The sequence below is a fragment of the Camelus dromedarius genome, chromosome 1 (genome assembly GCF_036321535.1).
Source record: "Camelus dromedarius isolate mCamDro1 chromosome 1, mCamDro1.pat, whole genome shotgun sequence".
NCBI classification, from domain to species: Eukaryota; Metazoa; Chordata; class Mammalia; order Artiodactyla; family Camelidae; genus Camelus; species Camelus dromedarius.
Window position 1 is genome coordinate 6597667 of NC_087436.1, and position 23463 is coordinate 6621129.

The 23463-nt window shown below is 47.2% G+C and overlaps 1 protein-coding gene across 4 annotated transcripts in view; it reads left to right on the forward strand.

The window, feature by feature from the left end:
* ETFDH (electron transfer flavoprotein dehydrogenase) overlaps nt 1-23281 on the forward strand; it is a 31323-nt gene extending 8042 nt beyond the window's left edge. For 2 of the 4 annotated variants that reach the window (XM_064486485.1, XM_064486438.1), the window contains 12 exons: nt 2890-3030; nt 3412-3641; nt 5159-5240; nt 5679-5797; nt 8019-8096; nt 13754-13900; nt 15132-15272; nt 16417-16560; nt 19470-19638; nt 20963-21145; nt 21423-21647; nt 22918-23281. In XM_064486485.1, coding sequence (XP_064342555.1) covers nt 2890-3030; nt 3412-3641; nt 5159-5240; nt 5679-5797; nt 8019-8096; nt 13754-13900; nt 15132-15272; nt 16417-16560; nt 19470-19638; nt 20963-21145; nt 21423-21647; nt 22918-23081 — 1823 coding nt within the window. In that variant the 3' untranslated portion in view covers nt 23082-23281. Of the gene's footprint in view, nt 1-87; nt 1040-2889; nt 3031-3411; nt 3642-5158; nt 5241-5678; nt 5798-8018; nt 8097-13753; nt 13901-15131; nt 15273-16416; nt 16561-19469; nt 19639-20962; nt 21146-21422; nt 21648-22917 lie in introns of those variants that run through there. The other 2 variants (XM_064486420.1, XM_064486421.1) reach the window with 2 other exon arrangements.
* Nucleotides 23282-23463: the final 182 nt, after the last annotated feature.

The following is a 23463-nucleotide window of genomic DNA, read 5'->3' on the forward strand; positions in this document are numbered from 1 at the left end:
GACAAAAGCTGGGAAAGGCTTCATTATTATTATTATTGCTCTGTAACCCATGAGTTAGTTTTAGGAAACTAAACCAGGGATTTTCAAATTCCTGGATGACAGTTAAAATTGTAAGTAGGAAGGTACCTACCCAGTTAATAAATGTGTATTAGCTACTTGCTCTGGGTAAGACATGCACCAAATCCTACACCACAGTATTTCCAAGGCAAAGATTGACTGTAAACTTTGGAACTGATGGGGTGGGGATAGTTAATAACTTGCTGAATTCGAACACAAAGTAGACAGCCTCCAAGTTGTGTACACTTAACCGCTGCCTTTTTCTGTGTTGTCTTTTGTGTTTGTTTTGTTTTCATTTAATAAACTTTTTTTTTTAGCAGCTGTAGGTTGAAAGAAAAATTGAGCAGAAAGTACACAGAGTTTCCGTGTAACTTTCCCCCACTCCCCACTGACATCTTGCATTGGTGTGGTACGTTTGGCGCAACTAGGAAGCCAATACTGATAACATTATTATCAAAGTCCATAGTTTATACTAAGGTTCACGCTATGTGTTGTACATCCCGTGGTTTTAACACATGTGTAATGACATGTATCCACCATCAATTACATTATCAGAACAGTCTCCCTGCCCCACAAACAACCCCATGTTCCATACACACTCCTTCTCCCTCTTCCTGAACCCCTGGCACCCACTGGTCTTTTTACTGTGTCTATAGTTTTGCTTTTTCCAGAGTTTTGTATAGTTGGAATCATACAGCATGTAGCATTTTCAGGTTGGGTTCTTTCAATATGTGTCTGCATTTCCCCCACATCTTTTCATGGCTAATAGTGCATTTCTTTTTAGTGCTGAGTAATATTCCATTGAGTGGATGCACCAGACTATCCATTCACCCACTGAAGGACATCTTCCAAGCTTTGATCTGCTTTACACATTCATGTGAAGATTTTTTTTTAATTCTGCATATTTCATTTTGTTGTGATAACATGAGATACGCACTCTGGACGAAGTTCCGACTGCACAGTACACTACTGTTGCCTGCAGGTCTGTGTTGTACAGTGGCCCTCTAGAAATGACTCACCTCGCGTGACTGCACGTTTTTGTGCAGATGTTACTTTCAGCTCATTTTGGTAAATACCAAGGAATGCACTGGCAACTGCTGGATGCTATGTTAAGAGTGTGTTTAGCTTTGTAGAAACTGCCGGCCTGGCCTGCCTTCCAAAGTGGCTGCGCCATACTGCGTTTCCCCAGGAGTGAACGAGAGCTCCTGCTGCTCCACTGTGTCCTCTTAGCATTTGGTGATGTCTGTGTTCTGGACTTTGGCCGTTCCGATAGGCATGTAGTCCTATCTCATTGTTTTAATTTGCAGTTCCCTAATGACACAAGATGTCCAGCATCTTTTCCTAGGCTTGTTTTCCATCTAAATATCTTCTTTGCTGAGGTATCTATTCAGATCTTTTGCCCATTTCTCAATTGAGTTGTTTTCTTGTTGGGTGTTTATGAGTGCTTTGTATATTTTAGATTCCAGCTCTTTATCAACTGAGTGTTTTGCAGCCTCTGGCTTAGCTTTTCATTCCCTCACGTTGGCATTTTAGTGCCTCTGATTTACAACTCTAGTGTGCCTTTTAACAGAAAATTACACTGAAAAAGCACTAACCTGCTTAATAATATCATGAGTCATAAATGAGTACCCTAATAAAGGAGAATATAAAAAGGACCGATAGTCAGTCAGCAAATATTTATGCCTATATATAGGCTCACACTGGGACCTACTCTGCCTCTTCTCCCACAGCAGACTTCTAAGTGATTATAGCTCCAGATGTAAGTGTTTATGTCTTCCGGGGCTATTCCCAAGGGAGGATTCTCTGTCCTGCCTTTTACATGGGGAGGATTACCAGAGAAGGAGTGAGAACTGGAAGAAACGGGCGTAAGTTGGGGGGGGGGGGTTGACGTAGGAATGCCTCTGGGAAGACGGGAAGGGTAAGCCGCGTAAATCCGCAGGCAGAAGGGTTAGTCCCAGTGAAGCTGTTGTGACCTGAGAGCATGAAGGGAGGGTGGGCACAAGTACAGATTACACCAGCGCTGGAGGCCGGAGCGCAGAGAGTTCCCACCTGGGCGCCCTTCCTTTCCATGAGGTTTGATGTGTGGGGCTTCAGGTAAGGGAGGGAGGGAGACGGAGGTGAAGGTTTAAGGACAACAGAGGTTTCATGAACATTCTTGCAGATAAATCTTTGCACACTTCTGTTTATTTCCATAAAATTCCGTTTGCTAACTCAAAGAATATACCCATTTTTGAGGCGCTCAGAAGTTACTGGCATATGGGAGGGTCAACTTAATTTAACAGGAAGCTGAGCATAGAATGTGATTTGTCCACATTGTCCCAGCGTTGTCTTTAACACTGCCCCTCGTTACTCTCAGAAGCGGCCAGTTCAGATGACAGCTTACACAGTCATCCTGTTTCTAGGATAAGTTTGACGTGAAGGAAACTGGATCATTTGTTAGATGCTCTGTAAATATGACTAATTGAAAGCCCTGCTTTGTGAGGAAAGGCTCTGAATTGTTCATCCAGGACAGAGCGCACCTGTCATGTCACCTGACAGCTCCACAGCGAGAGCTCACTCTTCCCTGACCCTACTGATATCAGACCAACCTAGAAACCCTTTACTCTTTCGGATGAGGAAACTGAAATCTAGAGAAGTTAAGTGATCTGTTTAAGGTTTTAGGGCTAATTAAAGGAAAACTAAACAGAAGCCAGAGAAGATCCCCAATCCTAAGTTTGTTTTGGGGGGTTTTTGCTGGGGAGTTGTTGGGGTTTTTTGCTTAAAAAATTTATTTTCCAGTCAACTCCTGAGTAAAACTAATTAAAAAAAATAACGTTCCTAATTTTTGTGCAGCACATCCATGCTATCATGCCTTAAAAATTAAGAAAAATTACCTACCTCTGTGTGCCGCAAGATGGTCCTCCACTTCTGTAGTTCCTCGAATTACAACCCACTACACCATTTACCCCCGGGACAAGGACAAGCGATGGGAAGGTGAGTGACCGTTTGTGTAAAATCGCTGAGACTCTTCTTTTGGATCCTTCCGTCGGAGTAAATACTGTATCTTTCATGATGGTGTAAAATCATCTGATATTGTATAACTTTACCAAATCTGGTACATATTAATATTTAGATAAGCAGATATTTGAGAAGTGATAGTAATAAACCTCAAAGCCAAAATCAGACGTGCCCTGGAACAGAATGGAAGAGAACGTTCCACTAAGACAATGAAGAATGTAGTGTAATCCTCATGCAGAGCGGAGGGCGACGTGTGTAAACGACGCTCTGAAGGAGGGTGGGGACCTGTGAGCCTGGGCTTCTGTCGGGTCATAGTCACCCAGTGTTTGTTTGTGTTTTCCCCTCCTCCCCTCGCAGGAGTGAACATGGAGAGGTTTGCAGAGGAGGCGGACGTGGTGGTTGTGGGCGCCGGCCCCGCCGGGCTCTCGGCCGCTGCCCGGCTGAAGCAGTTGGCCGCCCAGCACGGCAAGGACCTCCGCGTGTGTCTGGTGGAGAAGGCGGCCCAGATCGGGGCTCACACCCTCTCGGGGGCCTGCCTTGACCCCCGTGCTCTCCAGGAGCTCTTCCCAGACTGGAAGGAGAAGGGAGTATGAAAAATTATTCTCTGTGCTGAGTCTGACCTCTGTAGTAGCTCTGTTTCCAAATTAATGGGATATGGGACACCCTCTTCACAGAATTCTGTCTCTTAGAGGATAATTGGAGATGCAAGTTAAGTTAAAAAGGACCAAAAATCTGAATCATATAGAATACAACTTTAAGATGTCAACTCACTTTTACCTAATGCCTTGCACGTGCTGTGTTTGTGTACCGGCTTTATGAGGAGGCCTCACCTTGAGAAGACCTAGGAATACAGTTTTGGTTTAGAGGGTCTTTCCTAACTTGTTCCGTAGCTGTTTATATCACTGTTCTTAATAATGTTAGGTAGCTTCCTTGAGATGTTGCAGTATCTAAAGCCACAGGGAATAACTGAATCTAATTTTCTAAGGAAATAATAGTAATAATAAATTAAATAATCTAAGCAGAAAAATCTCTGGCATGATACATAGAGAAGCAAAGTCTGGTATGATGGCACTGTTTTATTTGTATGTCCTTGGTTAAACTCTTATACTCTGTGTATCTCAGTTTTTTCCTCTATCAGATATGTAACTACACCTCTCCCACCTCTCAGGTTATAGAGTGTTGAGTATCTGTGAATACACTTCGTAAAGACTGAAAAAACAAAAGTCAGCCAAGTGAATCTAAAGGTCAAATTAGCCTTATTTGGTGACTTGTGAGTCGTCTAGGGAATAGAAAGGGGCTCCAAAGAGCTGCTGGAAAGGAGAGGTTTCTGAAGGCCGAGGGGTGGGGCACACGATCACAAGCAGGAGGATTAGTCCAGGCACTGTCACCGTCCAGGCAGGGTCTACGGGAGGCGACCTCGTTAGTACGGGGAGCGAGACCACGGTGACGGTGACGGTGACGTACCTCGGAGAGGCTGAGGCGGGACCAAGCTGGGCTGCGGCCGTGGTGCTTAGCACACGTGACCGCACTCCTCTCTAAAGAAGCACACTCCTTTCACCTAGAAATACCATGGTTGTGCCTGATGAACGTTCTCTCTTCAATCGTACGTCAGAAGTGGGTATCTTTGACTTACTGACATAATATCAGATCTAGGAGAAAACGTTTTTCAGACCGAGGCCTTACGTAGCTGGGCAGGTCCAGTCCACTCCACACATGTTAATTGTCTTTACCTGAAGGAAAAATAAAACTTCTCTTCTGTTTCCATCAAGCAGGAAGTGACAGCTGGAAGCAGGTGCCTAGGCTCATGTCCCACAGAGACAGGGAGACAGGAAGCTACCCTCCTTGCCTTCACATTCCAAAGACAGCCCTCCAGGCCCCCGAGAAAGACAGTCCTGAGATGCAGACTGGCTTACTCAGGTTTTAGAAAGATTCCCACCCATCTCAGGGAGACAAGGATTGACAGTGTCGAGTTTTCCAAAGGAAGTGATGAAGGAGAAGTGAGGAGGATCGCTCTCTTTCCTTTTTGATACAGTTTTTTTGTTTGTTATTTATATTTCACAGGTATGAGCTAAAAACATCCTTTTCTCTCCCCTTTTATTTCCAGGCTCCACTGAACACTCCCGTAACAGAAGATCGATTTGGGATTTTAACAGAGAAATACAGAATCCCTGTGCCAATTCTTCCAGGTAGGGAATGATAGACAGTCGTCGAATGTACAGTCCCACAGCTGGAGGGAACTACATGTCCTCTGGGGAAAGCTCTTCCTCTTATAGTTGAGAAAAGTAAAGCCCAGGGTCTTGAAGGACTTCCCCACAAGCCAGCTGTGAAACTCTGGGTAGGAAGGCAGGACTAGAGCTCGGTTCTTCTGTCTTCTAGTCTAGAAGAATTGAGGTAGTCTTGTAAGCTACCAGAAATGTTTAAGTTAGTTCTGTAATGTTGTTTTCAATTTAGTCATTTGAGTTCTAAACCAGAATTGTTGGAAAATAAATTGAATACTGGCCTTAAGATAATGTGTGTATTTATGCAGAAATTACATGTGATTAGAATTTCTAAATTGAGTATATATGTTCTGGAGATGTTTACCAATGAAAAGTCCGACGTGTAAAATGAGCGTATGTTTACAGGTCTCCCCATGAACAACCACGGCAACTACATCGTTCGCCTGGGGCACCTGGTGAGCTGGATGGGCGAGCAGGCGGAAGCGCTCGGGGTGGAAGTCTACCCCGGCTACGCGGCCGCCGAGGTGGGTGCGGCTCCGTGGCTGGTGCTTAGTGGATGGGACCCCTTTGTCTGTGGAGTATAACCCAAGAATGGTGCAGAGTAAATAAATAAATATTTTAGAAAGGCCATAGGATTTTAGAATTGCAGGATTAGAGGGAATCCTAACAAGAGCTAATCCAAAGAATGCTTGAATCCCTCGTGCCTACACCAAGTGGTCGTCCGGCGTGGGACTGAACACACCAAGGGTGAAGAAGGCCTCTGACGTCTGGGTTGTTGGTAAAACCCTCTTCCTTGCAGTGAAGAGACATTTATGCACTGTTCTGTACTACAGAGAGCGACCCTGTGTCCCCTTCCAAGGGCAGCTTTCCAGTTACGATGACGCCCTGCTCTTCTTCCCCACCTTCATTGGTGTGTTTCTTTCCCCGATGACATATTGTTCATTCTTAGAGCCGTCATGTAACGTACTTCGAGATGCGTCTGTTTTGTCGCCGTCCTCTGAGCGCATCCCCTGTTGTCCCCTCCTTAAAGCAGCACGGGGAGGAATTCCAGCCTCGTGTGCAGCAGGACTGTTGCCGCCTTCATTCTAGAAGCTGTTCTTCCAATAATTCCCTCAAAAGAACTCTTTTGGCAGCCACATCCTACTGTAGCTTCTCACTAAGTATTATTGGGAAATTATTAAAAACAAAGTCTCCTGCCAACGCAGAAAAAGCACCTCTCCAAATTATAAAGAAGACTGAAACAGTGTTACTACTGAATGAGCACTAAGCCGAGACCTCAGCGCAGTTACGGGCCGTCCACCCCCTCACGTAGCCGGGCAGCTGCGATGTGTTACATGCGTGCTCACGATCTTTATCCAGGGAAGTAAAGCCTGCTGTGTCTCCTTGACCCGCAGGGAGGGACAGCTTGGAACAGCAGGAAGCCCGGACTCCCCCGCAGACGGAGACGGACACCATGCTCGGTGTTCACACGGCAGAGCCGTCTCTGAGGCCCCGCGAAACGCACAGCTGAGATACAGGCCTGCGGCGGGGCTCATTTCGCTCCTAACTGACACGCTTCCCATAGATCTAAGAGAGACAGGAAAGGACTTATAGTTAAGTTGTCTGAAGGAAACGCTAGAAGGTTCTGCATGGGAGCAGGAGTTCTTTTGTTCTTGTCACCAGCGAAAACTCAAAAAACGTTCTCGCCCTGACAGTGTGCAAGTCAAACAAAACACCCGGGTCCCCGCGGTGCGCCTGCTGCTGCTGGCTGCTGTTCCCCGGGGCACAGGTGTGCACGTGGCTGTGCCTTTCTCCTCATAAGCTGTTCTTGACCGGGAGTCACTGTCTCAGTCACAGCAGGTGGTTTGCAGAGTCCGTGACTTTCGGTTTTTGAATGTGTGCGCACGCATGCGCATGAGCGCGCCCGTGCACGCGCACGCACACACATTCTCAGAGGGCCCCGCAGCTCTCCTGCACCTCTTCTGCACCTCTCCTCCTCATCGGTGTTTGTTACTAGGAGGCCGACCTCCAGTCCAGGCCACAGCCACATCCTGCTGTTGCTGTGTTTCCCGGGTGCCCAATAAAAGGTTGATAACTGTTTGTCATAGCCCTGCTGCTAGTCCTGCTCCGCCTTTCCACTCCCGGGCTTCCTGCGGTGTGATGATAACTACACTTTGTTCTCTCCTATCCAAAGAGCGTTTTCCTCCAGAGGAAACAAAGCAAGTAAGGGCTACGGAGAATTGTTATTTTTCATCTTCGGAATCACACTTTTGGACAGTTTCCCTCCTTCCTCCGTGGTCTGGAAACAAGCTTGAGTCACCTTCAGGCTGTCTTCAACCCCTCTGTGATGTCTGTGTCCGGGTCGCAGCTCCCTGGGGACAGAGCTTCCCCGACAGTGTCCTTGTCCCACCCCACTGGCAGCCCTCGCCTGTCCTGGCCCTGACTCCAGGTTCACGCATGTGTCTCTGACCCCCGAACCCAGCAGAAGTCTCCCTGCTGCATCTCGCCTGCTTTGTCAGTGTCCCCTCCGCCAGCCCCGTCCCTCCCCATCAGATGGAGCATTTCTTCCATCTCTGCCTGTCTGGGCCGCGTTCTGCTCCATCTAGAAGGCTGTGTCTTAGAAACTTGCCTTTTTTTCCCTGGAACATCCTTAAGCCTGTCATCAAGAGGACAGGTTCACCTCCTAGAAAATCTAGGGCTGTTCGTTGTTTCTTTCCAAGGCAGTTACGAATCCTGAGGTGATAAGGAAATGTGTTTGCATTCTAGGTCCTTTATCATGAAGACGGAAGTGTGAAGGGGGTCGCTACCAACGATGTAGGGATACAGAAGGACGGGGCACCAAAGGTAACCGCTGAGGGTCTGCACTGAGCAGGCCGGTGGGGCAGGTGGGGGTTGGGAGGGCCAACTCGCAGGCGGTATAGCTCGGCCTGGCTGCAGACTGCACATGAGTGAGCAGCGGTGTTAATGTGGACTCTCTCTCATTGGTAAAAATACAGAAGCATTTTTGCACTGAATGTAATTTAGGCAAGTAAATATAACGTGTAAGAATAATTTTTTTTAAGATAAAAACTTGACTCCTACGAATATAAAACAAACACGTCACAGATTTTATTTCACTCATTAGTTAATGAGGGTATCAGTAAGATGTGGTCGTTCAATGAGAAATTGGGAGTCCGGGATTTGCAGACACATACTACTGTACATAAAAGAGGTAAACAGCGAGGTCCTACTGTAGAGCGCCGGGAACTACATTCAGTATCTCGTAATAGCCTATAATGAAAGAATATGGGGGGAGGGTGTGTGCTTAGCGTGGACAAGGTCCTGGGTTCAATCCCCAGTACCTCCATTAAATAAATAAGTAAACAAACAAACCTAATTGCCTCCCCACCCCCCAAAAAATAATAATAAAACAAAAAATTTTTTAAAAAGAAAAAGAATATGAAAAGGAATATATATATGTATAAATACATAACTCAGAAATTGACACAACATTGTAAACTGAATATGCTTCCATAAAGATATTTTTAAAAACCTATGTAAGAGTGAGAATATAAAGTGAGGGAAGAGAAAAAACAAGTGGCCTAGGAAAAAACAAAAAACAACAAACATACCACGTAGGTCAGGGACCAGCCGCTCCACCGCCTCCAGTCCCCGTGCCTGAGGGCAGGAGTCATTGGCAGTGTTGCCGTCAGTAATGCGGATGCAGTCTTTGCCAGGAGTTTGACATCTTTAGGTAAATGGAAACCTGATTGCCTTCCTCTCATTCAGAAGTTTCCACAAATAGTTAATTTGGGGTTCATAAAAGAAGAGCCCTTGAGACTCGGATCTCACACCCTGTAAGATTTCTTGGAAAGGACAAGGAAAAATGCCTTGTGTTCCTACAGTGACAAGAACAAAACACACGTTCACGCTTGCATAAATTAACTCATCTCTTCATGCTGGTTTGTTCCTTGTCTGAAGTTCCCAACCAGCTGAGAGGCTCCGTGAGGGCCGGCCCGGAGCCGGCATGGTGCCAGGCCATGCCAGGCCTTGCCAGGGCCTCCGGCAGCCTCGGGAGCTCAGCCTGTCCTCTCTGCTGTTCTTTTTGGTTTGCCTTTAATCATGTGGAAGGAGAGTGGGTTCCCAGAGCTGTGTTAGTTCCAGGCATACAGCATAGTGACTCGGGCACCTGTTCTTTGCCATTGTGGGTCACAACCGTTCTTCAGTAGAGTTGGGCTCCCAGGCCGGCGCCCCCCGAAGCACAGCCTCCTGCTCTTAGTCTCCCCGTTCCGCCATCCCTCCCGGTGGTCTGACCGCTGCACCAGAGTCGCGCGAGGTCTGGAGGCTCGGTGGGCTTGTCAGCAGGGCCCAGGAAGGTGATTGAACAAGCCCCAGGGTGTCTCATGCATCCCTGGGTTTTCAAACAACCGTTACCTCACACTGCCGCTCATAGCGCGTCTGAGCCCAGGCTCAAGTGCCCACAGCGCAGGGCTGGACCGGCAGTGCGAGTTTGCAGCCAAGTCAGAGTTTATCGCAGGGCGCCGAGCCAGGGTCAGGTCAGGGCGGGTCCCCTGCCGCCTGGTCTCTGACTTGGGGATTCTTTGAACGGGAAGAACAAAGAGGCTAGGATTAATCACTGTCTGGTGCCGGTTCTGTGATGTTTCATAATCCAGTTTCAGGAGTCAGGATGTCCATGGTTTACAATTCTCAGGCAGGTGGTCCACGACTGGGGTGGGCGCTCTTTGAGCTCCTCCTGCCCTGAGTGTGTACGTCCGATGCATGGGGTGTCCCGCAGCAGCTCTGGTCATGACCGACTGTCCACAGCAGCAGCCTGGTCATGCCTCTGGGTGGTTGGTGTTCAGTAGCAGAGGGTCGAGGTCACAGGGAACGAGGAAGGAGTAAAGTCTTGAATAGAGAGATTAGCCATGAACTTGGTGAGGGAACTCAGGTGTGGGGGGCTCAGTAACAATTAAAGGATGTCGTTTTCTCTGACTTCTCTCCTGTGTTGTGATTACTCTTTTCTGTATCATGATCATTTAATTTTAAATCACATTTTATTCTTTAAAAATTTGCATATTTACTATTACAGCAAAACCGGAGCACACAAAGTCTACCATTCTGATATTTCCTGTGTGTGTGTGTGTGTGTGTGTGTGTGTGTGTGTGTCCTGGTATTTGTCCAGGGTGTGTTTTGTGTTCTGTGCTCTGTAGTTGTAGAAATAGTTGTGTCGTCTATGTTGTATTTATACGGACAGAAAAGCCTAGAAGAGTGCAGTGGACTCTTAGTAACCGAAACTCCCAAATCAGAGGTTTTAGAAAAGTACTTTGGTACAACAGGTCGGGGGGAGCCAGGTGTGATTCTGCTTACCCCGCTGGTCCACCTCTGCCAGCCCAGCACACTCAGGCTCCTCCACGTCCTCTCCCTGACACTCGTCCACCACAGACCCCCACCTGTCACCCAGGGTCAGTCCTCTGTCCTCTCACGGCCCCGGAGGCAGGACCGGCTCAGCGGGCTAACGTCTCCCTCCTGGAAAAACCGTCTGGCTTCCACGCCACCTCCTGTCGGTTTCCTTGTGTTTTCGGGGCCTCTTGCCGCCTTGCTTGCTCCTCCTCCCCTCCCTCCCGTCCTCCGAACAATCCAGGCTCCAGGCTGCATGTCGGGTCCACACCTACGTTCTCTGCAGGCCCACGGCTTTGAATGCCTCCTCCCTGAGTCCGGACCACGTGTCCTGCTGCTTATTCCACAGCCCCAGCCTCAGGTCTGTTAGGCGCGTGGCTGTAAGAAGTGGGATTTGGACGTGCTTCCGTTTCCCAGGTCTGTAAGTAACTTGCCCGGGGTCAGACGGCCCTGAGTGGAGGGGCTGGGATGGGGGTCCGGCACACGGAGGGGAGGCTGCCTCTAAGAGGAAGCGGGAGTGTGCTCAGGGATGTTCAGTTCGTTAAGCTAGAATTGTTTCATAAGTGGTGCTGGGAAAACTCCCTGTCCTTCTGGGAGCAAAGAGAGTCGGACCCTCATTTTTTCTTAACGGTCATGATTTTGTAAAACAGTAAAAAAAAAATCAGAAAGAAATCTAGGTTACAGTCACAGCCTAGGGGTGGAGTGAGCCATCCTGTGTAGGCAAGAAATTGAAAACCTGTAAGAGATAGACCTCTTTTAAGTATTTAAAACTTAGACACTTCTGTGTGCCGGAAATACTATAGAGTCTGCGAATAAGCAGAGATTGGGCAAAACATACTTGACTGCCTGTGATGTCAGAGAGCCCGTGTACACTGACAAGAAAAAGACAGCACGTTAAAAGATGGGCAGAATCTTACAGAGTGACAGTTCACGGAAGAGCAGGTGCTGGCGAGCCCTCCCTGTGAGGAGTGTCGTCCGCAGTGTCACACCTCCCGGAGCCCCTCCCACTCGCCTGGAGACCTCCCTCCCCGCCCCATCCTGACACCATGTGCTCCTCCCAGGGCACTGTCACAAGTGTGATTATACCCTCAGGTCCTTACTGAGCTCTGCTCTGTGACTCGCCTGCAGGAAAGGGACGTGTCTTCCTTTCTTTCTCTCTCTCTCCCTGTGCCTGGCGTAGAACCTGGCACACTGAGGTGCTCATTTAGTAGTTCTTCAATCAAAAAGGAAAAGATGCTGGAAACAGTGGTCAGGAAAGTGCAGATTAAAACAGCAGTGATTTGGCACCGCACTTGGCGAAACTGTAAGAGGCACCGTTAGCTCTGTCAGCAGCTGGGCCCAGGGAGGGGTCTTCTCACACTGCAGGTGGGGATGTCAGCTGCTTCAGGCTTCGGGGCAGACCGTCTGGTGATACCCAGCAAGATGAAAAGAGGTGTGCCCTCTGACCTTCCGGTGCCCCCCTGGGAACCTCCTCCAGGAACAAGAGCACCAGTATCGTAAGGGTCCTGTACAGGGGTGTCCTCTGTGTGACACTGTTTACTGTCGCAGATGAACTGGACACAGAGTGGCTGGCTGTTGTCCACTAACAGAATGGCTGAATGACCTCCGGTGCCCCCCGGACTACTGCCCAGACACTAAAGAGGGAGGTTGGAGCTGCCCGGTCCTTTGACGAGACTCCCTGAAGCGTTACTAGTTAGAAAAATGTGTGTTATATGATCCTCTTTTTGTAAAATAAACCAGGAACCAAAAAAGTTTAAGTGTCTGTGGAAGTGTCTCAGTGCGTATATGTGTATGTCACATGCCAGGCTGACAACACGCTTTACAGACGAGTACAGTGTAATGTAGTGAGAGACAGGGGACAGTAAAAAGGTGTCACCTCTAGACTGTGCACGTGCATGACGGTGGGGGAGCACCGCACAAGAAAAACAGACACCAGCAAACGCTAGTAGCGAAAGGTGTGAAATTAGTCATGAAATAGTTCGTACCATTTAGACCAAAAATATTTAGCACCAAGGATATTAATCTGAGCGGTGCTTGTAACAGTGAAACACACTGGAACAACCTAAATGTACAGCTGTTGAGAATTGGTTGAAAAGTTAGAGGAATCTATTCAAGCATTAGAAAAATCAAGCTTTATTTGGTGTATATTGCCTTCGGCAAGTCACTTTATAACATGAAAACAGTTATGAAACGTTTCGTCCACGTCAGCCTTTTTTTGTGTGAATGTGTCTGTGTGCATGTGTACATGCAAATCTATGAACAGAGAGGTATCGGTAAATAACATATTTTATAAGAGATTTTCTTATTCTGTATTTCTTTATTCAGTAACTATTGGGTAACTACCATGTGCCAGATGTAAGTGCAAAATACAGACAGCAGTAGAGAAGGAGCTGAGTCGGAGCTTTATTCTCCCTTTGGGAGAAACATTTCAGTTCTATCGTGCACCTCCAGCAGGAGATAGCAAGTAAGATTAAAGTGCATGCGAGTCGTTGAGTATATTTAGATCCTGACTGTGTTAGAAAGATGAGTAGACTCTGTATACACTTTTTTATTCATGGAAATTTTCTGGCATGATTCACAAGAAAGCTACTCATAGTATTTTTTGCTTCAGGTCATGGGACTGGAAAATCAGGAACAGCAGAGAGATGGCCTTTCACTTTACAAAAAAGTTTTTAAATTATGTAGCTTTCAGGTGTCCAGCGTTGTAATTCAACGTCTGTAGACGCTGCAGAGTGATGACACCTCAAGTCTGGTTCCCGTCGGTCACCATACAGTTGATCCCTTCCCCCGCCTCGCTACCCCCTTCACTCCTACCTTTATTGTCACTTGTAGATAATTCGGGTGGGGGTGGTGAGCATGCTTTATTTGTTTTTTTTTTTAATTCTTACAGATTTAACCATTCAGTCTAGTACCTTTGAGGTCCAAAAGAAAACTGTAACAAAGACACAAGATACGTGATAAAATTTAAATTCGATTCCACGTACAACAGTGCTCTGCTTTACCCTAATATGATATATTTGCACTGTCCCTTCTGCACCTGAGTCATAGTTCAGTTCACAGCTGACGGAGTGTGAATATTTTTTCAGCTGTCAAACATTGCGGTTTAACCGATTTTTATTTCTTAGGCCACCTTCGAGCGAGGACTGGAACTGCACGCCAAAGTCACAGTTTTTGCAGAGGGCTGCCACGGACACCTGGCCAAGCAACTCTACAGGAAGTTCGACCTGAGGGCCAGCTGTGAGCCCCAGACCTATGGGATTGGGCTGAAGGAGGTATCTGGGCTTGGCTCCATGGTTTTAATTCTGGAAGATGAAGCTTACCTTCATCTGTCTTGCCATGTAGTTTATACAACTGATTTAATTTTACAGTTGTATTTTTTTTATTGACTCAAAATGTTCATAGTGACTGAAAATATTTGGGATTTTTTTTAAGGGACTAGAAAATATTCCTAATCAAAGTCCACTATTCTCTAAATTGTCTGTACATGTTCTAATTGCTTTATCAAATGTTGATTGAAAGAAAAAGTGGAACATATTTGTAACATTGATTTTGTTTTTCATTGTAATGCCGTCTGCCCTAATACAATTTGACCTGCTACCCAAATGCTTTCTGTAAGATGGCCACCCCCCACAGGAATTGTTTATTCAAAATTATAATATAAAGAGAATTTATTTTATGAAATATATACTCAGCTATAGTATAACATTGGAAAATAAGCTTTAAATGAAATTTTAGCCATCTGCAACCTAAAGTGTAATTAGATTAAGTGTTGCATCTTTTCTATTTATCCAGTCTCTAATCTATTTTCTCAAACCCGAGGTTTACTAGTGTAAAAGTTTCCTTATAATTCTTCAGTTAAAAATTTTTTTAGGGTAAAGCTCAGAATGGTTCAGATTCTGTGTGTGACTAGATTCACTGTGTTGTGAATACGGGCTTAGTTGTTCTGGTGGATTGCACAACACTACCTGATGGCCAGTGATGCCTGATTTTTAGATACTGTTTCATACGGAAATGGTTTAAAATTTAAAACTCACCATTGTGAAAGTAAGGTGATGAATCCCCTTCAGCAGGGGAGAGGGTAGTGTGGGAGAGAGTGACCTTCCTTCCTGCAGAATAACAGCTGTGCTGTGAGGTGACAGCTCTGAGGTGCGGGCTTGGTGGGTATTCACAAGGGGGACACCCCCATGTGACCCCCACCCGATCTCCCGGCCCCAGGAAGCTTCCTTGTCTCTCCGATGGCGTCCCCTGTAATCGCCTGGACACCTTCCAGTCTGAGAGTCTCATGAGTGTCTTAGAGTCCCTAACCTTCCCCCCTGTGACTTTGCTCCGACTCATCCTGCTGCGGGGTGACGCCCCTCTCTTGGATGTTTGAAGTCCTCATTCTGTTTCTCCTGTTACAGCTTGTCTCTTGTCACTTTCACACATAAGATACAAACCTTAGTATGTTTTACCCATAGTGATGACATAAACATTTAAATAATACTCTGGGCTTTTTTTTTTCAGCTGTGGCTTATTGATGAGAAGAAGTGGAAGCCGGGGAGGGTGGACCACACAGTGGGCTGGCCGCTGGACAGACACACGTATGGAGGCTCCTTTCTCTACCACCTGAATGAAGGCGAGCCGCTCGTGGCCCTCGGCCTGGTGGTGAGTTCTGGGCCCGCTGTGGACAGTCCCCGTGAGGGCCTCCAGGGTTATGAAACCAGGGTTCCGCATCCGGAGGCTGTAAAGGGCTTTTCCTGTTTCACGCACTGTCCAGTGTCATCTGTGTGTGACATGCGGTGGCCGCTGTGGATGTTGGGCCGTCGCTGTCCCACTGCACCGGCCCCGTGCCGGCTGCTGCCCGCGTGCCCGAGGCGGCGGGGCCGGCCTTCCTCTGCGGGAGGGAGAACCAGCGCAGGCCAGGCGCTCCGGCCCCGCACCCAGAGACCCGCGGGCGTGCGCCTGCCCCGGGGCCCGGCGCCGCAGAGGTGCAGTGGCTCGCGGCTGGATCCCGTAACCTTGTAAAACAGGAGCATTTTCTCCCTTTCGGTCACTCACATCTTTGCAACAAACTACATCTTGACCGTTACAAGAAATGGGAAGACCATTCCCTGTGGCCGCACCTGCACTTGGCCGCAGCCTGTGGTTTAGGCCACGATTAGGCTTGTCGCCGTGTTAAGTGCGTGCGGGTTCGCTGTGCTCAGCGCAGCGCTGTTGTGTGGTTTGTACAGAAACTTCATCTTTTTCAAAGCAACAAAGGTGTAGTTATTAATTTCAGCGTTTTGGCAATGCCCTGTAAAATAGAACCGGTAGTTCCTGTCCTCTTTTTTTTTCTTTAAGTGTGCTTGCATTCTGCCTCTTCATTCTGGCCTCAGTAGTGCTGTTTCTTTCTGGAGTTGATGTTGATAAACGAATAATAAACTGTGGCAGCTCCTTTTGTAGAAACATAATGCAAGACACCTACCAATATTTTTTTCTAATTTGGACTTAGATTTACAGAGCACAGTATTTATTAGTATGTCCTAAATTGTTTTAAAGTTTTGCCAGTTATAAACACATGGTTTCCTTTTATTTGCCCTTTCTTTTCCAAACAGATTTTACTCAGTTATTTAAATCTCAGTCACTGCATGTATTTTTCTAAGTGTTTTGAGTATAGGAAATTTAATGAATGTATTTTCTGATAAATATTGCTCACTTTTGAGCAATATTTTAGCTTGATATAATTTGAAATAAGTGTCTAATTTAAATATAAAAATTTAGCCTGATATAATTTGAAATAAACATCTAATTTAAATATAAAAATTTTAAGGTTGGTTTAGACTATCAAAATCCGTACCTAAGTCCATTTAAAGAGTTCCAGAGGTGGAAACACCACCCCAGCATCCGGCCGACGTTGGAAGGTGGGAAAAGGATTGCATACGGAGCCAGGGCACTCAATGAAGGCGGCTTTCAGGTAACCCTCCGCACTTTTTCTTGTTTCTGTATTACAAATTCAACCTTGAAATGTGATGTAACAAATGTAGATAAAGAAAAGAAAATTATCTCATAGGAAGAAAATTTAAGTAACTAAGCAAAGCATCCTAGTCTTTATAAAACTGTACCACGACATAGATAAATCAATGACACCGTGAATCCATTTTAAGAATATCTCGATTTCTAGGGACAAATTCATGGGCTTTTTTTGTTTGTTGGTCTGTTTCTAAACAGAAAATTTAAACTATGTGATCAAGATATTTTCCTTTATTCCTTAGCTGCCAGGAAACTCAAGGACAAATGTAATTTTCAGCAAAGGTAATTAATTCATCTCAATTACCTAGTAACATCTATGGCTCTTAGGAGGCCTCTGTTAAGTTTTTACCCTTGATTGCCCTATTTTAGCATCTGTTCAAAATAAGTCCTTCCACATGCAGTCAATGCATAAAGTATATACCAGTAAGATAAAAGCTATTAGTGCTGTTGTGGGAACAGCATGAGACAGGCAAGATGACCTGAAGATCTGCTCTAGAACTTAGACCAGATGGTTTGCTCAAGTTACTTTACTCCTCTGGCCTTCGGGGACCATCTGTAAGATAAAGATGACCCCTTCTGTCTCCTGTGTTCTCGGGATCTAGAACTATTTTAGAAATTGCGTATCTTTAAAAAAGAAAAGTCTGTTGTGAAAGTCACAGATCATAGAAAATTAGGGCGAAGAACTGATTTAACCTTTAAAGTGATGTTCTAAATACATTATTATTGTAACGGTGATTTGTAACATCATAGCAAAATTCTGAATGTAATCACTAGAACCCTAAAATAGCACCATCCCCAAGTTCTGTTAAAGGTACGGGGTACCACTTAGGAGGCGATTTTTGTTTCCAGAATAATTAATTCATGTGAAACAGTGTTTATTAAATTGCCTGTGTTCAAGTCCATTAAGCTCTTTCGAATAATGTCCTCAATACCCACTGTCAGCCCAATTCTGCTCTTTTTAATTCCTAGTGTAAAGGTTTGGCATGTTCAGTAGTAAGGGCAGATTCGTGTTTAAAACACCAGCCTCGTCTGCTTCAGCATCTCGGGTGATTTTTAGATCGACAGAGATGACACCACACACACACACACACACACACACTGTTTACCTAAATTTTCTGACTTAATTAGTTAAAGATGTAGAAACTTAATTTCCATTAAGTTTCTGAAGACTCTTAAGATGTAAAAATTCGGAACATTCAGCTTTATTTTGAGCTAACAAGTATTATCACGTGACTTTTTATTCCTTTCCTCAGTCTGTACCCAAATTCACTGTGCCTGGAGGGTTTCTAATTACTTAGCCCCAGTTTAACGGATGTCCCAGGATGCATTTCTTGGTGCGACTTTTCCTCAGTCCCTAGTTCCTTAACAGGATGCCCAGCTCCCAGTAGCACTGCCCATGCAGGGTAGGGTCCTCCCTGCACTGAAAATCACCCATTCCTTTTGGCCATATTTTTATTCTTAGAACTTAAGCACCAATTTGGAAGAATTTACACCAGCAATCCGTGTCCTTTTATTAAACTTCAGTCTTTGGTTCTTGACTCAAGCCTACTATTAGCAAGGCCCAGCCTTCTTTGAGAAGGTCATTGTCATTCCCCAGGTTCCTGGCCGTCCCCTCTGCTTCCAGCCCTCAGCGTTCCAGAAAGCCCCTCCCGTTGTCTACTCTCTGACCCGTGTGGTTCTGGTGCCAAGCTTGGTGTGAGAAGCAGTCATGCATTCCTTCCTTTCTTGAGGGTCCTGCTGAGGGAACTGGGCCCTGTCCTTTGCCAGCCTGCCTTCTGTCCCCAGCCCCGCCTCTCCCTGTCACAGCTCGAACTCTGTGACCACAGGAGCTGCGGCTGTGGCCGCGGTGGGCTCACCACACCCCCTGCACTGAGGCAGTGGCTTCCCTGTCCCCATGCTCCGCCCCCAGGCCCCTCAGCACTGCCGGCCTGGCCCCCGCCACCCACCACTCTCTTATCAAGACCCATGGCTGTAGGAGTAGCTTCCAGGGGAGGAAAAGCCCAGACGGGAAGCGCACCCCCGCTGGCCCCTCCTTGTCCCTTCTCTAACTGTAGATTACAGTGTGCGCCCCCGCCCACGGTCCCTAAGTCAGCTGCTTGGTGTGGGGCGGAGACAGAAAATATCACCGCCCTTGATCACGCTGCTTCTCATCAGAAATGTGTTCTGACGCCCAAACAACCATCTTAAGTTTTTATTTTGGAGATTCAGCTTATTCTTAGGTTAATGTAAATAGATCATTTAAGGTACTAGCTAATTGTAGTGATGCCGTGATTGGGACCTAGGTCCCCCTCCCTAGACGTCAAAGTAAAACAAAAGGATAAATAGAGTTAAGACAAGATCCTTTGTAAATCATGTGTTACCCCAATGTGTGTAAAAGCAGATTGCAATGTAGATAATAGTCGTTCAGGGTTAGAGAATATTTTTAATTATGACACGGATACGTATAAATAAACACACTTTAAATCTTAATGCTCTGGAGGGGAAGGGTATATAGCTCAGTGGCGGAGCACATGCTTAAGCACGCACCAGGTCCTGGGTTCCATCCCCAGTGCCCCCGTTAAGAAAAACCATAATAAAAATGAACGTTAACGCTCTGGCTTTAAGTCTGTCCCATGTGGATGCATCTTGGAGAGGGAGAATGAAAGGTCTTCATGGACAAATAGTCATATTTCCAGCCCCGTTCTCAGGGGAGGGGGTGCCCTTGCTCCGCTGTCTTCCTTCTCTGTATTCATTTTCATGTCTTTTTTCCCCAGTTTTTCCCTACAGCTTTAAAAGAGGCTGTTAAGTTGGAGTATTGGGTTCTGCTTGTTCAGTGCAAGCTAACAAATGCGCCCTGACTGTTCCTCTCCTCAGTCTATACCGAAACTCACCTTCCCTGGTGGGCTACTGATTGGCTGTAGCCCCGGCTTCATGAACGTTCCCAAGATCAAAGGCACCCACACAGCCATGAAAAGTGGGATTTTGGCAGCAGAATCTATTTTTAATCAACTAACTAGTGAAAATCTCCAATCAAAGACAATAGGTAAGAACTTCCTATTTAGAGTATAGAAAATTGCCAGGGCCTTCAGTGGGACATTTGAAAAGAAGCTATTTAAACACAGAGAGAGGGTGAAAGTAAATACAGTCTAAGACCTCGGTGGTTTCGTGTCTGTTTGGCATGGAGAGAGGCCCGCGTGCCTGCCCTGCACATGAGCATCACCGTGGACAGCGCCCGTTCCTGTACCTCCTGGCCCTCCCGAGTGCGGGCGCAGCCGGCACCGCCACCTGTGCTCCCTCTGCCAGCGGGACCGCTCAGTGCCACCCAGATGTCTCAGAGTAAAGCCGAGCGGCTCAGCCAGCCTTCAGCTGCCCCTTCTCCAGTGCGCCCGTGTCTGCTCGCCGCCCACCCCGGGCCCCTCCCTGGGCTCAGGTCTCTCCTGGTGGCCTTACGTTGGCCCCAAACCAGTTAACCTGCAACACGCGCGTGCACGCGCGCACACACGGGGCATCCAGGCCCTCTTCCCACATTGCGGCCTCCCAGGGTTACTGCCCAGCGTTGGGCTCACTGTGCCATATCCTTATTTATTGCCTCTTGTCTCCCACCTCTTGGATGGAAAACACCGAGAGCAGGGGCTTCATTCACTTTGAGTCACAAACACCAGGAGCTGCTCGATAGACGCTGGATAAAGAAGCCTTGTCCCTTAAGGTCAGGTGACAGACGTTCCTCCAGATAGAATATGCAGCCTGACCACGTTCAAGCGCGTGTGTGGAGGTGGAGGCCAGGGAGGGCAGGAGGGGGGCCCGAGGGGGGGGGCAGGACCAGCCAGCGCAGGCCGGGGGCGCTGGCTGACAGCGGGCCTGAATGCTCCTTGCGTTCTCGCCAAGGACCTGTCCTTGCTGTCCCGGCGGCCCCGCTCCTCTCTCCCACGCAGACAGGACTGGAGCAAGCAGGTCTCCAGGCCCGGGGAGGGGTACAGCCCGCGGGGAGGATGGCCGCCACCGAGCTCGTGAGCCTTAGGCAGAGCCGGTACATGACGGGTTCAACCGTAACAGGCAGAAGTGTGTCACTGATGAGTTGTGAAACGTCCCACTTTTATAGGTACCGTACAGAGTCTTAGCTTCCTTTTGAGATTCACTGAATTTTGACACTAATTTTCCATCTACCAGTTTGGCCTTACTGCCTGTTGACAACATACATGGAAGGGTTATCTTTGTGGAAGACGTCAACACGTGGTCTTCTAGGACCACCCACTTTTTAAAATGGCCTGAGGTTCATCGTTATTTCAGTAGCAAAGTACCCGGACAGTAAGTGCTTTATACTCCTTGTGGCAATTTCACACTTAGCATTTCATGTTCTTAATGAAAAGGACTCCATGTAACTGAGTATGAGGACAGCTTGAAGAAATCTTGGGTGTGGAAGGAGCTGTATGCTGTTCGGAACATCAGGCCGTCCTGCCACGGGGTCCTGGGTGTGTACGGAGGGATGGTTTACACCGGAATCTTCTACTGGATATTCAGAGGGATGGAGCCCTGGACCCTCAGACATAAAGGTAACTCCCCACTCTGAGAGGGTGCATGTCAGTCACTGAAGAGTCAGGAAGGCGCTCTGATGAGTAGTGAAGTTGGCCAACTTTTTTAACGTTTTAAGACTTGCTTTATTGGCGAATTATAAATTCAGTAGCTTTAAGAGAACAGTGTATCATTGTTTTGAGAAGGCTGAAGTCCTGTTTCTTTAGTGTAATATTTACAAGTTTTAATAAAAATGTCTAAACTAAGGAAGTACTTTTAAATGTTATATCTTTATTAAAATCTTCCTCAAAACTTGAGAAGGTTCTGACTCTGATCAGCTCAAGCCAGCCAAGGACTGCACACCTATTGAGTATCCAAAGCCGGACGGACAGATTAGCTTTGACCTCCTGTCGTCCGTGGCTCTGAGCGGAACGAACCACGAACACGACCAGCCGGCACACCTAACCCTGAGGGACGACAGCGTGCCCGTGAGCAGGAACCTGGCCGTGTTCGACGGGCCGGAGCAGCGCTTCTGCCCCGCAGGTCAGTGCGGCCCCGCCCCCCGCCCCCGAAGTCCGTGTAGTCGGAAACGTGCTTCCGGCGTCTTGAGAAACTCCCCTGGCCTGGAAACTGTCGGTGACTCCCACGTCCAGCTCCCTTCTGAAACCTCAGTAACATTCTTGTGGCTCCTACTCTAACTCGCGATGTTAAAGTGGTAGGGAGTTTTCTTAAGCCTGATTCAGGTGGCATTTTTCAAAAAAAAGGAAAAGGCCTTTCCCTGTCTACTCTGAGCCCAAGGTGAGGATGATGGAACAAAGCACCACATGCCTTTCCATGTTCACGTGACTTAAGTCACCTGTCGCGGCTGCTCCTGTAAGTGTACGCACACAAGCGCGTGGCCCGTGTGTACATACCTAAAATACTACACAACAGCCGCCTCCAGCTCAGGGAAACGGTCCCAGGCTTTAGGCCCACGGGAACACTGTGCCTTTTAGTGCTGAGCGGTCACTAGTTGTAGCAGGACCGGGCCTCCCAGGACGGTGGAGCACCACTCAGGGGCGTGGAGACGGAGACCGGCGCCTTCTGGACGGGGACCAGGGTGGGCGCTCCGAGGGCTTTAATCGCCTCTGCCCCACGCGGGCTGTCAGTCACACTGCGGGCGGGGCCCGCACGCCCCGTCCTTGCAGCCGAAGGCGGACACACGCGGGGTACCTCGTTCTGCTGCCGGTTTCCCAGCGTCTGCTCACTTCTTGTCTGTGTCACGTGTAATTTTGCCACTTTTCAAACTTTTCCATGATTAGATGCTGTGACCAGTGATGTTTGTTGTCACTATGACTCACTGAAGGCTCAGATGGTGGTTAGCACTTTTTAGCAATCAAGTATTTTTAATTAAAGCATGTACATTTTTTAGACATAATGCTGTTGCACCCTTGACAGGCGTGGTATGGTGCAAACATACTTATACACATTAGACTCCAGAACGCTCACGTAACTCGCTGTTGCGACGTCAAGGTACCGCGGTGGTCTGGAACCAAACCTGCACCGTCTCCCGAGTACGCCTGTGTATAAAATGAATTCACACCGCTCGACGTCGAGTTCCCTCATTAGTAATACTAACTCGGCCAAATCCTGCTGTACCTTCTGCTTTTGTCTGTAATTTACACCAACAGCAAACGCACACAACAAGATCTCTGTAATAGTCCCTGTGAGTAAACACTGTCTACAAACCTTCAAGGTTTTCATAGCGCACGTCTCCTAGACTTTGAGGTCAAAAGTTAGGGACCTCACAGCACCGTTTTGTTTTTCCTCACAGGAGTTTACGAGTTTGTGCCTTTGGAACAAGGTGATGGATTCCGGTTGCAGATAAACGCTCAGAACTGTGTGCACTGCAAAACATGTGACATTAAAGACCCAAGTCAGAACATTAACTGGGTGGTACCCGAAGGGGGCGGAGGCCCCGCCTACAACGGAATGTGAGGTGCACCTGCTTGCCCGGTGCACCCGACGGCCAGTCTCTCTGAAGTGGGTGGCAAGCTAACTTCAAGTTACCTTACGGAGCATTACTGATCAGAATGTTCATAAAATAATTATCAGGGAAATAACTATATTATATGTAAAACTGTCCCATAAAAAAAATCATGAATATTTCTCTTAAATAAAACTTCGTAAATTATGTAGCATCTATTTACCTCTCCAATTCTTCCAAGATTCAGTACCAACAGCAGAATACACTGTCGGCCTTTCATGTACATCTGACTTGTCAAATCCAAGACTTCAAAGGTAAAACAAGTGTACACTCCAGAGCAGGCCACCACGCTGCTTACGAGTGGTCCTCCTGGATGCAGCGACACACGTCCGC